This window comes from Rana temporaria, chromosome 2, assembly GCF_905171775.1.
Source record: "Rana temporaria chromosome 2, aRanTem1.1, whole genome shotgun sequence".
NCBI lineage: Eukaryota > Metazoa > Chordata > Amphibia > Anura > Ranidae > Rana > Rana temporaria.
The window spans coordinates 298,570,466-298,586,196 of record NC_053490.1 but is presented as its reverse complement, the minus strand read 5'-3'; the positions used below and the strand labels follow the sequence as shown (position 1 = coordinate 298,586,196).

The following is a 15,731-nucleotide window of genomic DNA, read 5'->3' as shown; positions in this document are numbered from 1 at the left end:
TCTGAACAAGCCTTACCATGGTCGACCAAAGAAGTTGAGTGCACGTGCTCAGCGTCATATCCAGAGGTTGTCTTTGGGTAATAGACGTATGTGTTCTGCCAGCATTGTTGCAGAGGTTCAAGTGGTGGGGGGTCATCCTGTCAGTGCTCAGACAATATGCCGCACACTGCATCAAATTGGTCTGCATGGCTGTTGTCCCAGAAGGAAGCTTCTTCTAAAGATGATGCACAAGAAAGCCTGCAAACCGTTTGCTGAAGACAAGCAGACTAAGGACATGGATTACTGAAAACATGTCCTGTGGTCTGATGAGACCAAGATAAACTTATTTGGTTCAGATGGTGTCAAGCGTGTGTGGTGGCAACCAGGTGAGGAGTACAAAGACAAGTGTCTTTCCTACAGTCATGGTGGTGGGAGTGTCATGGCCTGGGGCTGCATGAGTGCAGCCGGCACTGGGGAGCTACAGTTCATTGAACCATGAATGCCAACATGTACTGTGACATACTGAAACAAAGCATTAACCCCCCCCCCCTTCAAAAATTGGGCCGCAGGGAATTATTCCAACATAACAACCCCAAACAAACCTCCAAGATGCCCACTGCCTTGCTAAAGAAGCTGAGGGTGAAAGTGATGGACTGGCCAAGCATGTCTCCAGACCTAAACCCTATTGAGCATCTGGGGGGCACCCTCAAACGGAAGATGGAGGAGCGCAAAGTCTCCAACATCCACCAGCTCTGTGATGTAACCATGGAGTAATAGAATAGGACTCCAGTGGCAACCTGTGAAGCTCTGGTGAACTCCATGCCCAAGAGGGTTAAGGCAGTGCTGGAAAATTTAATGGCGGCCACACAAAATATTGACACTTCAGGCCCAATTTGGACATTTTCACTTGGGGGTGTACTTTATTTTGACTGGAGAGCAAATTTACACTGTTATACAAGCTGTACACTCACTACTTTATATTGTAGCAAAGTGTCATTTCTTCAGTGTTGTCACATGAAAAGATATAATCAAATATTTACAAAGATGCAAGGGGTGTACTCACTTTTGTGAGATACTGTATGTATTGTGTTTCTTTTGTTCTTGGTCCCTAATTCCATACGATCAATCAGAACTGCTTTTTTAAGGCTCATTCATAATGGCAGCCCGAACTGCTGCTGCTCTGAACAGCAATCCTTTCTTAGATTGCTTTTCAGAGGCACATGACAGGCAGTGAAGAGGCAATATGTTGACGCATCACCATTCAAGCATTGCATGCAGTTGTGGGGGCGGGGGTTGCAGTGCCGCTCCACTCACCTAGGGTACACTTCTAGCCACAGCATGTGTACAACCCTGGGGGAGCAGTTAGTGGTGGTAAAAACGTGGTGCAACTTCATGGTTTTACTTTCCCTCAACCTCACGTGTGAATCAGGCCTTGCTTCACATCGGTGCAGCTGCATACTACATTAAGTCCATTCATTTCAATGGGCTGCTCTACCCACAGAAATGCAGGGAAAGAAGTCCCCGTCCCTGCAATGCATTTACCAGTACATGGGGTACCATTAAGAATAAATGACACCCCTGTGCATCTGCTAAAGAATAGTGGGCCAGATTCACCAAAGAGATACGACGGCGTTTCTCCTGATACGCCGTCGTATCTCTGTTTCTATCTATGCGACTGATTCATAGAATCGGTTACGCATAGATATCCATAAGATCCGACAGGTGTAATTGTTTTACACTGTCGGATCTTAGGATGCAGTACCGCGGCCGCCGCTGGGTGGAGTTCGCGTCGTAAACCAGAGTCGGGTATGCAAATTAGCAGTTACGGTGGATCCCCGACGGATTTTCGCGTTCGCTACGTCGCTGCTAGTCTAGTTTCCCGTCGCAAAGTTAGTCGTCGTTTGACCTGCCCTAACTTTAGTCAGCAGTCGTATTGCTGTCTAAAGTATGGCCGTAGTTCCCGCGCCGAAATTTAAAATTTAACGTCGTTTGCGTAACACGTCCGGGAATACGGAAGTACACTACGCGCGTCGCCTTTCAAAAAAATGACATCACGGCGCGCAAAGCACGGCGGGAGTTAGGAAACGGAGCATGCGCAGTAGGTCCGGCGCAGTAGGTCCGGCGCAGGAGCGCGCCTAATTTAAATGGCACACGCCCATTTGAATTGGCCTGGCGTAGTTTTCATCGCAAGTGCTTTGTGAATCAGGCACTTGCGATGAAAACTTGCGGCGGTGTAACGTATCTACGATACGTTACGCCGCCGCAGTTCTATGTGAATCTGGCCCAGTATTTCTGCGTGTCGGGAATGCATGTGATTTCACATGTATTCACCTACACGCAGTAATGTGAACCAAGCCTTCGATCCCCTTTTGAGTGATCAATGTTCTGTACCTTGCAGGGATTTTAACACCCCTTGTTGCAGAGTCATACCTGTATCTCATTAAAAAATGACGTTTTTGTTGCAGGAGATGCCTAAAATCTGACTTGTATATAAGGCTGGAGTCGCACCTATGCATTTTTTGTGCTTTTTTGCATTTTGCACTACAGATAGTGTTCCATAGGAAACCATGTTAAATGGACTGTAGTGCAAATCTGCAAAAAGCACTAAAACTGCATAGGTGTGAATCTAGCCTTAGTGCAGACTTCTGGGAAAATCTGTCAGCCAATTACATTTCTGGGTGTTTGTATGGAATGCCTCCATGTTTCCATATTGCATTGAATTTTACCAAAAATTACAGTGCTGCAGATTGAAAAGGAAACACAATTTAATAACACTCTATTATGTGTTGTGCAGCAAATGTATATGCTATATTATTTTTATTCGCTGTTTTATTTACCCACAAAGGTGGAGTTGCCCGTTGGATACAATTAATTGGTGACCCCCAAATTTACAGTCCATTTTGTGGACATTTTTGCATTTCATGGCAGAGCCTTTACAATAATATGATTTTTTTATGATGGGGTTTGTCATTTTGGGAGGATCTCACGGAATATCTTTATTTCCCAGGTGTGATGCTAGCAGTCCATATATCAGACCTGTTGGACACTGTAAAGAATTTGGGATACCTTTGACACCCCCACCAGGTAAAACATTCTGGGTATATCTTGTCAGGCTATTTGAAGAAATCAAAGTATACTCAAATACATAATTTTAAAGTGCATAATTTCCTTACCTCACATGCATACACAGACCACTTTATGCCGCGTACACACGCTCGGAATTTCCGACAACAGATGTTTAATGGGAGCTTTTAGTCGGAAATTCCGACCCGTGTGTAGGCCCCATCGGACATTTTGTTGTCGGAACTTCCGCCAAAAAAAATTTGAGAGCTGGTTCTCAAATTTTCCGACAACAAACTCCGTTGTCGTAAATTACAATCGTGTGTGGACAATTCCGACGCACAAAATTCCACGCATGCTCAGAATCAAGTACGAGACGGGAGCGCTCGGTCTGGTAAAACTAGCGTTTGTAATGGAGATGGCACATTTGTCATGCTGAAAAACGCGAATCATCTCTCACCAAACTTCTACTAACACGACTGGTATTGAACTTCCCTTTTCTAGTGTTGTTGTATGTCACCACGTTCTTGACGTTCGGAATTTCGGACATTTGTGTGACCGTGTGTATGCAAAACAAGTTTGAGACAACATCCGTCGGAAATGTATCCACGGTTTTGTTGCCGTAATGTCTGATCATCTGTACGCAGCATAAGATATCTTACACGTCCATAGACCTCTTTTTGTGATGTCTATCCACCAGCACAGCCGTGCCATTTTACAAAAAGTGACAGCGGGTGCAGGAAGAGGATGCCCCGCCCCCTGTCACAGGGCATTGAGGGGGACAAAGTGGTGGGTACTCCATAGTAACATTTTATATGTTGCACTCTAAATACACGTGTAATATGTTACTGAAAGTGAACTTATCCTACTCTTTTGCTAATGAGTGCGCATTTTCATTGTACCAGTAGATGTCACTATTTGCATGTTTATGGCACTCTTCACAGATTTTAGTTTGGTTTATTGAGCAGGGTGGGATAGGCTTTAGTTTGCATCTCTGTTTGCTATGTGTATAACATGTTCCTGATTTTATATTTTAAGGTTTTTCATATTTCTGATACAACAACAGTGTCGAACAAACTTTGTCTCCTGAAATACCAGGGGTCTAAGGCTCCATGTACACGGGATGATTAAACTTAACAGATAGTAACCCACGTTTAAAACGTCCGATTTGCCGCATTTACATGCTGCGTTTGCGTTTTAGAAGCTAAAAAAAAGGCCAAAAACTCCTATAAACTATAAAATGCGGCTAAACTCGGGTACCAGTTTAGCTGCCTGAAACATGGAAATCTCTGGCGTTTAAACTCTTTTTTGCTTTCAAAGAAACACTGTTAAAAGTAACTGCCTAAAAACGTCTTTAAAGAAGACTGTGTACATGGTCACATAAGATGACAATGAATGTGTTCAGGGGGCAGTTGAAAAAAGCATCCAACTGCCTCTGAACATCCGTTTAACAGCAGCAGTGTACAAGGGGCTAAATCTATACTCAAGTGTTTTTTTTTTTTTTTTTTATTTCTTGTTAAAAAAAAAACAAAAAAAAAAAGGAATTGGTTTCACTCCAGGAAATGCACTTGATGGGTTTTGAAATCCTGGTCTTCAAGAAGCACTGGATGGCAGAAACTCTCACAAAAGCCCTTTTACTTCTCCTATTTTACTCACTAAAAGTCTCCCATTCCAGATATTTAAAATGAATCCTAGGGGCCACTTACAGTATCTCACAAAAGTGAGTACACCCCTCATATTTTTGTAAATATTTTATTATATCTTTTCATGTGACAACACTGAAGAAATTACATTTTGCTACAATATAAAGTAGTGAGTGTACAGCTTGTATAACAGTGTAAATTTGCTGTCCCCTCAAAATAACTCAATACACAGCCATTAATGTCTAAACCACTGGCAACAGAAGGGAGTATACCCCCTTGGTAAAAAATGTCCAAATTGGGCCCAAAGTGTCAATGTTTTGTGTGGCCACCACTATTTTTCAGCACTGCCTTAGCCCTCTTGGGCATGGAGTTCACCAGAGCTTCACAGGTTGCCACTGGAGTCCTCTTCCACTCCTCCATGACAACATCACAAAGATGGTGGATATTCGAGACCTTGCGCTCCTCCACCTTCCATTTGAGCTTGCCCGACAGATGCTCAATAGGGTTAAGGTCTTTAGACATGCTTGTCCAGTCCACCACCTTTACCCTCAGCTTCTTTAGCAAAGCAGTGGTCAGCTTGGAGGTATGTTTGGGGTCGTTGGGTTGGAATACTGCCCTGCGGCCCAGTCTCTGAAGGGAGGGGGATCATGCTCTGCTTTAGTATATCACAGTACATGTTGGCATTCATGGTTCCCTCAATGAACTCTAGCTCCCCAGTGCCGGCAGCACTCATGCAGCCCCAGACCATGACGCTCCCTCCGCCATGCTTGACTGTATGCAAGACAGTCTTTGTACTCACCTGATTGCTGCCACACAGGCTTGACACCATCTGAACCAAATTAGTTTATCTTGGTCTCATCAGACCACAGGACATGGTTCCAGTAATCCATGTCCTTAGGCTGCTTGTCTTCAAACTGTTTGTGGGATTTTTTGTGCAACATCTTTAGAAGAGGCTTCCTTCTGGGATGACAACCATGCAGACCAATTTGATGCAGTGTTCGGGATATGGCCTGGGCACTGACTGGCTGATTCCCCCACCCCTCCAACCTCTGCAGCAATGCTGGCAGCACTCATACGTCTATTTCTCAAAGACAACCTCTGGATATGATGCTGAGCATGTGCATTCAACTTCTTTGTCGACCATGGCGAGGCCTGTTCTGAGTGGAACTTGTCCTGTTAAACCGCTGTATGGTCTTGGCCACTGTGCTGCAGCTCAGTTTCAGGGTCTTGGCGATCTTCTTATAGCCGAGGCCATCTTAATGTAGAGCAACAATTCTTTTTTTTTTTTAAGATCTTTAGAGTTCTTTGCCATGTTTGTACTTCCAGTGACCTGTATGAGAGAGTGAGAGCGATAATTTAACACACCTGCTCCCCATTGACACCCGAGACCTTGTAACACTAATGAGTCACATGACACCGGGAAGGGAAGATGGCTAATTGGGCCCAATTTGGACATTTTCAGTTAAGGGTGTACTCGCTTTTGTTGTCAGCGGTTTAGACATTAATGGCTGTGTGAGTTATTTAGAGGGGACAGCAAATATACAGTGCCTTGCGAAAGTATTCGGCCCCCTTGAACTTTGCGACCTTTTGCCACATTTCAGGCTTCAAACATAAAGATATAAAACTGTAAAAAAAAAAATTGAAGAATCAACAAGTGGGACACAATCATGAAGTGGAACGAAATTTATTGGATATTTCAAACTTTTTTAACAAATAAAAAACTGAAAAATTGGGCGTGTAAAATTATTCAGCCCCCTTAAGTTAATACTTTGTAGCGCCACCTTTTGCTGCGATTACAGCTGTAAGTCGCTTGGGATATGTCTCTATCAGTTTTGCACATCGAGAGACTGAAATTTTTGCCCATTCCTCCTTGCAAAACAGCTCGAGCTCAGTGAGGTTGGATGGAGAGTGTTTGTGAACAGCAGTTTTCAGTTCTTTCCACAGATTCTCGATTGGATTCAGGTCTGGACTTTGACTTGGCCATTCTAACACCTGGATATGTTTATTTGTGAACCATTCCATTGTAGATTTTGCTTTGTTTTGGATCATTGTCTTGTTGGAAGACAAGTCTCTGTCCCAGTCTCAGGTCTTTTGCAGACTCCATCAGGTTTTCTTCCAGAATGGTCCTGTATTTGGCTCCATCCATCTTCCCATCAATTTTAACCATCTTCCCTGTCCCTGCTGAAGAAAAGCAGGCCCAAACCATGATGCTGCCACCACCATGTTTGACAGTGGGGATGGTGTGTTCAGGGTGATGAGCTGTGTTGCTTTTACGCCAAACATAACGTTTTGCATTGTTGCCAAAAAGTTTGATTTTGGTTTCATCTGACCAGAGCACCTTCTTCCACATGTTTGGTGTGTCTCCCAGGTGGCTTGTGGCAAACTTTAAACTACACTTTTTATGGATATCTTTAAGAAATGGCTTTCTTCTTGCCACTCTTCCATAAAGGCCAGATTTGTGCAGTATATGACTGACTGTTGTCCTATGGACAGAGTCTCCCACCTCAGCTGTAGATCTCTGCAGTACATCCATATTTATCATCATTAGTCATTTAGGTCAACATTGGATCATTCAGAGATCCTCACTGAACTTCTGGAGAGAGTTTGCTGCACTGAAAGTGCACGCCCAATTTTTCAGTTTTTTTATTTGTTAAAGTTTGAAATATCCAATAAATTTCGTTCCACTTCATGATTGTGTCCCACATATTGATTCTTCAAAAAAAATTACAATTTTATATGTTTGAAGCCTGAAATGTGGCAAAAGGTCGCAAAGTTCAAGGGGGCCGAATACTTTCGCAAGGCACTGTACACGGTTATACAAGCTGTGCACTCACTACTTTACATTGTAGCAAAGTGTAATTTCTTCAGTGTTGTCACATGAAAAGATGTAATAAAATATTTATAAAAATGTGAGGGGTGTACTCACTTTTATGAGATACTGTATATAAGTTTTAAACTGTCTTTGCCAGAGCTCATATGTTAAGGTTTATATTCCACCCCACACCAACTCTACTCCTTAACGAACCTTACTCTTGAGGCACTTACCTTTTCTGACAGCCCTATGCTAGTAATCAGAGACTCTAATGCAGTTCTAGAACATGAGGCTGACTCCTTGGAAGGCAGGAACAGACCCAATCTAAGCTTTAAGGACTGTATCACTAAATTGGAGCTTTTTCATTTATGTCATTGGAGGCATCCAGTGGAAAATAAATATTCAAGCCGCTCAGACTTCTACGGTACACCCCCCTGTGATGACCACCTGGTATTTAGGACTTCTTATTCCCCCTAAAGTCCCTGGTTTTGGGTCCTGGTGGCTTCTAAAATATTGTCAAGTCCTTTCCTGTGCACTTTCACTTGCAGGAAGAAATGTATGCTGATTGGGATCACTTGGAGAAGGTGTTTTAACCACTGAAATGGTTTGCTCAAGTGTACCCAATGGACCAAGAGTTCTACAAAAAATCTGGCTAGCTGGCTGTTGAATCAGTTATTTCCAATTGGAATAAGTCTCCAGTGGATGATGTTCCAGTCTTTAGATGCCACATCTTGGAAGCCCTCTTAAAGGTGTTATTCTCTCCAATGGGAGTGGCAATGCAGTCTGTGATTGTTGCTGTGGGAGTGTGCCTAGTCCTGGGCAAAGCCAATGTTCTGTTTCAGAGCCATTTGGCAGCTGCTGTAAGATTTTCTGAGAGCCCTGAGCTTCTCGGTAGATGCCTTGGAGAATGCCATAAGGCAACTTTCATGAGTGGGCTCAGTGTCTGTCTAGGTGACAAGAATCCTTTTTAAGTGTCGGTCAATGAAACTTTTCTACAAGAAGCACATGGAGAGGCACATTTGTGGACGCTTTGAACCACCCTGGGGTGACTCCATCCAGAAGGTGACTGTGGGGAACAGTACTGTTACTTGTGAAGGTTATAGGTCAGAAGCCAGTAACACCTCGGAGTCCAAGAGGAGTTTTTTTAATAAGCAACCAGCCTCATGCTCCAAACAGTTTAGAAAGAACTAGATCTCCAAGCCGTACAGTTCTGGAGGCAAATTCTCCACTCCGCGAAGGGACACCCCCACTCTCCCGCGTGAGGAGATGCTAAACGGCTTCCATTCTGGAATTTTGCTGCTTTTCCCCTTCACCCTTTGTGTGCCTTCAGATCCACAGATAATAGCTGTTTTCTTTGCAGCACTGGAGAGACTACTGTTCCTAGGGGTCATTGCACCTGTGCCAGAAACATAGGGGTCCTGAGGCTTTTACTCCAACCTGTTACTTGGTTTCCAAGATAAATGGAGATATGTGGTCTATTCTAGACCTCTAATAGTTTAAACAAGTTTCTCAAAATCCATAAATTCAGGATTGAATCATCATCACGGCACTTACTGGCATCAGTCAACATCAAGGATGCCTTCCTATGCTTCCCCCTTTTTTTTTTTTTTTTTTTTTTTTTTTTTTTTTTCAGCCTCCCCAACAATTTCTGAATTTTGCAGTGAAGGATTGCCACTATCAGTTTGGGACATTACCCATTGGCCTGTCCACAGCTCCCAGGGTGTTAGTTCTGGTTTTGGGGTTATTGAGAACCAGAGGGATTACCATTCTGGGATATCTGGATAACTTGCTACTATAAGATCAGTCGCATCGAAGACTGAGAAACAAAGTCCAGGTGATGTTAAAAGCCCTGGGGAGGTTTGGCTAGGTGCTAAACCTTCAGTAGTTGATCTTGGTTCCAACCCAATGCCTGGAATTGCTTGGGTTTATTTCTGAATAGGCCTTAGTCCAGAATACTGCATCCGCAGGAGACATGCCTGTCTCTTCTAGCCCAGGTGAAGTATCTAAAGATGTTGGATCCCTAGATCCGCACATGCATGACAGTGCTGAGGAAGATGGTAGTCTCCTTCCAAGCAGTCGCTTAAGCACAATATGCTGCAGAGCTCTGAAGCTGAATAACCTGACAGTATGGGACAAGTGTTGGGAGTCCCTTTGATCAGCCAAAGCATCTGACTCCCAAGACCAGAGCATCTCTGGAATGGTAGATATCCATGCAGATACTTAATGCAGGGAAATCTTTCCAATCGGTGAAGTGTGAGGTTTTGATGACAGATGCTAACTTGTCAGGTTGTGAAGGTATTCCAGAGAACCACTTCAGTGATTCAGAGAACATGGTTTTCAGAGAAGTGGAAGTTGCCAATGGGCATCCTGGCTAAATCGGACAAATAGGCTGGCCATCTTGCACTGATCTGTCTACTTTCTGGGTCTTCCTGTAAGGGGGCAGTCAATGCCACTGTGGTGGCATACATCAACCGTCAAATGTTCTGCTCAAGAAGAAGTGGACTTAGGCTGCATTCACATTACAGCAATTTGAATCGCGGGCAGATTTGCTGTGATTCTGTTAGCGATTTCAAAGCGACAAGGTGTGAATGACAAAATTTGCAGAAGGCACATTTGAGATGCCATTCATTTGTATGGTACCTAAAATCATGCGGTTCTGCCACGATTGTTGCGCTGCAATTGTGGCAACCCACATCGCATGAAGCATGCCACCCAAATCTAGCTCCTGAACTTTTTTGGGCGACAAGCTTCACCTGATGTGGATTGCCGCGATTTACTGTAGTGTGTACCCGGCTTTACTTTTTTTTTTTTTTAAGGCCTCCGCCGACGCTGTGCAGGTGCCTCTTCAGCAAACTGTGCTGAGGAGGGCACCTGTGTGGATGTGCTCCCAACCTGGACTGTGAGCCCATTGCCGCACACTGCATGGCTGGACCACGCCCCCTTTTCCTCCTCCAGAGGATTTGACTCCTGTGGAGATGGGACAGCGCTGGATCGTGACAGGAGGCAGAGGGGAGAGAAGAGCTAGTGGAACGTTTTTTACCTGAATGTACAGAATGCATTAACCACTTGAAGACCAGGCCTTTTTCTGACGCTTTTTGTTTACAGGTAAAAATCTGTATTTTTTTTTTGCTAGCAAATTACTTGGAACCCTCAAACATTGTGTCACACGGTATATTCGCAATATTTTTTCGAACGCAGATTGTTAAGAAAAAATACACAAATTAATTTTAATGCACACAAACACAATATAATTACCATTTTTTTGGTAAAATATAAAAGATGGTGGTACGCTGAGTAAATGGATGACTAACATGTTGCTTTAAAAATGCTTTTATTTTTGCAGTGTGTTCAGATGCCTTGCCTATTTAAATATGGTGCTGTTTACATCTGGAAACCATCTGTTTCCTGTACCATAGATCATCAGGGACTTTCCGGTCCTCCATGATGTTTGTAGTAAGCCTGCAGAATCTTTGGCTTTCATTCCGGGCTTGCTCCTGGCACAGGAGCTCCTGAAAAGGCATCCTCCCACCGCCTGAAAAAGCAGTTCACCACTGGGTACCACTGTATCCACCCGTGGCTCTTCCTTCTATTTCTGTATGCTCTGATCAACCTGCAGCTCTCCCAGCCCATGATGGCTTATTTCCCCCACCTTTCATTGGGTACAAGCACACAGGGTGAGGATCAGATCTTCAGAATAGTAAAGGACAGGGGTCCTCAAACATATGTTTATCATGTTTACAGATCCCTTAAACGAACACAGAATTGCTCAGTGCAGGGCAGTGTTAATTTCCTCCACGAAAACATTTTTGTCATCGTTTTCGACAGTGACATATTTCCAGTGACAAAAACTAAATGAACATTACCCCACATTTTGAATTCCATTTTCATCACCGAACAAAGCCTTAAAAAAAACAAGGTAGCGACCATGCTTGGCACTGTGCAGTATTACAGACCTCCTCAGACCACCGTCCAGAGCACTGTGTACATTAAAGGCCTCCTCCTCAGACCACCATCCAGAGCACTGTGGAGCACAGGCCTCCTCAGAGCACTGTGCAGCATTTACAGGCCTCCCGACAGTCCAGAGTACTGTGTGCATTACAGGCTTCCTCCTCAGACCACCGCCCAGGGCACTGTGTGGTACAGGCCTCCTCGGAGCACGGTCTAGAGCGCTGTGCAGCATTTACGGGCCTCCCGACCATCCAGAGCGCTGTGTGTGCATTACAGGCCTCAGTCCACTGTCCAGAGCACTGTGCAACATTTACAGACCTTCTTAGACCACTACATAGTGTATAGTTTGTTCAAACCTTAATACCATAAATAACATTATTTATTTTTTCTTTACTCCAGAAGTATATAATGTGTATAGAAATTCTAGAGATATGCTTAAATAATGCATTACAATTTTTAAAGTGTTACTAGATCCTGTAATATGAAAAGAGTTCATCCCCAGGTACCCCTTAGCTTATAAATCTTTTTTACATAAAAATGCTGCAACTATATACCATTTTGGATGATCTGTATACCACGGTTAGATGAACTGCACAGTATCTCCAGTGCTGAGCGTTCAGGAAGAGGGAGATTTTCACTGCAGCCTGCATACACGCCCACATGTGTGATATCAATATCATGTGACCTGGCTAGCTCTGAGAACAAGAAAATGTTCTCTCCAGCATAAGACACAACTGAGTATGTGCAGGTCGGCTACCCTGCCTGTGTTGGCTGGCTTTCCCCAGATACAGTGCAGGAGGGGGAGGATCTGTGCATACAGGATAAAACTGCCTTTTTAGACAATGCAGAGGATTAACCCCTTAAGTTCCACAGTGAGTATAACGAGCATGCAATGCTTTATATACATTTTAGCCGAATTAATATGACTAAAACCATTGCAGATGACTAAAACTAAAATGGCATTTTAATCAAAAGACTGACTAAATTTGATGCCAAAATTAACACTAGTGCATGATGCCCTGTGTTCATTAATAAACAACATAGTAAACATCAGTGCACTGCAATAAAATGTTTGCATTATTTTATCTCACAATTCACACATGGCCAACCTCCACATTAATTGCTTATTTACAGTGTACCATTTTGGTTTTTACCATTTCGCAAAAAAGGCATGCTTTAAAATGTATAAATCTTTGTGAATTATGAACTAAAGTTTACAAATTTGAAAAGGTGTGTGTGGTGTGTTTTTTTTTTTTTGTTTTTTTTTAGGTTTAGTAGGAATTTAGTAGACATGTTAAATTATGTTGTGTTTTGTCTGTGCTAGTAATAATAATTTTATAATTTGCGACTGCAGCAATGAGCGCCGCGGTACAAGAGGGGGGGTTGCGGGGTGACACGGCAGCACCATCCATCCCCTCCTCTCACAGCCACGGGCTGTTAGCGGTGCTCGGCAGTCGGCACACAGGCACAGCCCCCTCCTCTCTGTTTGTGCATACAGAGGGGGAGGGGCCGAGGGGACCTTCTGTCCATGTGCCGTGGCGCTGCCTGCGATGATCTGAGGTACTGAATGGGAAGGGGGGGTGTTTGCACCTGGGGGGATTTCACTGAAGGGGGGGTGTTTGCACTGAGGGGGGGTTGTACTAAGGGGGTGTTTGCACTGAGGGAGTTTTCACTAAGGGGGGTTTGCACTGGGGGGTTGTACTTAGGGGGGGGGGTTGCACCGAGGGGGGGGTTGCACTAAGGGGGGGTGTCTGCACTGAAGGGGGTCTGTAACATGCAGGGGTCCAGAGGTGCAGGTGGCTGTGTAATGTAAAAGGGGTGCAGTGATGCAGGGTGCTGTGTAATGTAAAAGGGTCCAGAGGTGCAGGGGGCTATGAGATATAAAGGGGTCCAGTGATGCAGGGTGCTGTGTAATGTAAAGGGGTGCAGTGATGCAGGGTACTGTGTAAATTTAAAGGGGTCCAGTGATTCAGGGGGCTGTGTAATGTAAAGAGGTCCAGAGGTGCAGGGTGCTGTGTAATGTAAAAGGGTCCAGAGGTGAAGAGGGCTGTGAGATGTAAAGGGGTCCAGTGATGCAGGGGGCTGTGTAATGTAAAGGGGTCTAGTGATGCAGGGTGCTGTGCAATATAAAGTGGTCCAGAGGTGCAGTTGTGGAGAGGGGTACACAGTAGTAACAAAGATATTGAAGGATGCAGGGGGCACAGTGGGGTGTTTTTACATTTTAACGTGGGGGGGGGGTGCCAGATATTGGATCCGCCCCGGGTGCCAAATGCTCTAGGTACGCCCCTGGCCTATAGGCTCCTGAGATGTGAATTCCGGTTCTGGAGAAAGAGAGGTGGGGGGAGGGGACAAAGAAAAATGGAGAGAAAGAAGAAGGGATAGAACGAAAAAGAAAGATGGATAGGGGAGAGAGAGCAAACAGTAGGGTAAAAAATATTTGAAAAATGTTATTGGGGGGGGGGGGGGTGACACCATATTTTACCGCACCAGGTGACACCAACCCTAGTGACGCCATTGATAGTGCCAGGTCGGTAAGCTGACTCTCTGCTGCAGCCCCAGCCTCTGATTGGACAGTGATGAATCGGCAGCATATTTATCTGCTCATCTTTCAGATCACTCTTCTCTCTCCTCCAGTCAGAATGTTCTTTATGAGCTCATGTGTATGCAGCAGTGCCTGACTGGCCTTCGGTCCCTCTCACTCCTAATGAGTTTAATTGTACAGGAGTTTATAGGAAGCTGATTTAAAGCTGAAGTAAAATGTAGGTATATCTCTGGAGTTCATTTTTAGATGCAATCTCTTTTTCTGTATTAGAATATAAAGACCCAAAAAGTTTCTCCTGGGAGGCTTATTTGGAGAAGACAGGTGCTCAAGCAGCCCCATCAAGAGCCTTTAAAGTGGTAAGTGTGCACTCTCGCATTCCAAGGTTGCTTCACCAACGTGCTGTATCTTTAAAGCATGTCTAAACTGCAAAACCAAAATGTCATATATTGCAGCTAACTTGTTCTTAAATAAGGTGGCTGTATTATTCTTTTTTTCCCTTTTTTATACTTGCCTTGTAATCTTGTGTGTCATCTTAAAAATGTTAACATCAGTTGCCACATCTAAGGACTGATGAGCTGCAAATATAGTACATTTTTGTTCTTCATTTCATCCTTTAACTGACGAGCATCTCTCTCCCTTGCCCTCTCTCTCTCCTTTATGCTTGCTTTCCAACCATTGTGTTTCTTAAACATGCCATGGAGTCACTTGCCTGGGTAGACGGGGACGCTTTACAATTTATTTTGTTTAAATTTAACCTTTACATATTTTTTTGGATCTACTTTATTGCTATGTGCAAAATAAATATATTAAACTGCTCTCTCTGTTAAGTGTGTGCTAAGTACTATAAAACATCCCATTTGTATGTTCAAAATCGCTAAGACCCCTTTCACACTGGTGTGTTTTTCAGGTGCTTTTGGGCTGAAAATAGCGCCTGTAAAGCGGCTCCCATGCCGTCTCGGTGTGAAAGCCCAAGTGCTTTCACACTGAGGCGATGCACTGGCAGGACGTTAAAAAATAACTCCTGCAAGCATCTTTGGAGCGGTGTATACACCGATCCTGCCCATTGAAATGAATGGGCAGCGTGGCTGAACCGTCAGCAAATCGCTGCTTTGCGGTGGTTTTAACCCTTTTTTTTAAAAGCTCCCCGCTAGCAGCCGAATACCACCACAAAAACGACGGTAAAGCGAGGCAGTGTGAAAGCAGCCTTAGTGTCACCAGTGAGTGACGATTACCATAAATCATCCAATGACCCATCATTCATACACTATAAAGTGCAAGTGCATACATATAAATTGCCAATAGAATTGAACCGTTCATTATAAATCATTAAGGTGCAATATCCATCGAGTGCAATGTCCAAAGAAACAAATCTTCGCAGTACTGGTATAACTAATTAGGGGTGACTGAATCCTTCTTCCACCAACACCTGTCACATATCCTACTCACCAGACCAACATGACATCCATTACAGGTAGTCACATACGCAGAAAGATAATGTATATTCCAACGATTCAACCAAGGGGGCGTCCTCCTGAGCTAGGATCATGCCATCAGATCTCCAGACACCTGGGGGGTGATGAAAGAAAAAAACAGGCTCCCATAGAGAAGTTCGTCATGATTTTATTAAAAAATAAATAAATTCCATTGCAATGTGCTCCATTGGCTGTATAGCTGCTTGGATTACTTTACATTAAAGAACATCGCCAGCTCTAAAGAAAAATCTCTAAAAAAAGATACCGGGGTCATG

The 15,731-nt window shown here is 43.9% G+C and overlaps 1 protein-coding gene across 4 annotated transcripts in view; it reads left to right on the top strand.

Annotated features, from left to right (window-relative positions):
* LOC120926938 (lethal(3)malignant brain tumor-like protein 3) overlaps positions 1-15,731 on the top strand; it is a 77,747-nt gene that overhangs the window by 40,959 nt on the left and 21,057 nt on the right. For all 4 annotated transcript variants that reach the window (XM_040337269.1, XM_040337270.1, XM_040337268.1 and 1 more), the window contains 2 exons: positions 2,987-3,063; positions 14,255-14,340. In XM_040337269.1, coding sequence (XP_040193203.1) covers positions 2,987-3,063; positions 14,255-14,340 — 163 coding nt within the window. The remainder of the gene's footprint in view (positions 1-2,986; positions 3,064-14,254; positions 14,341-15,731) is intronic.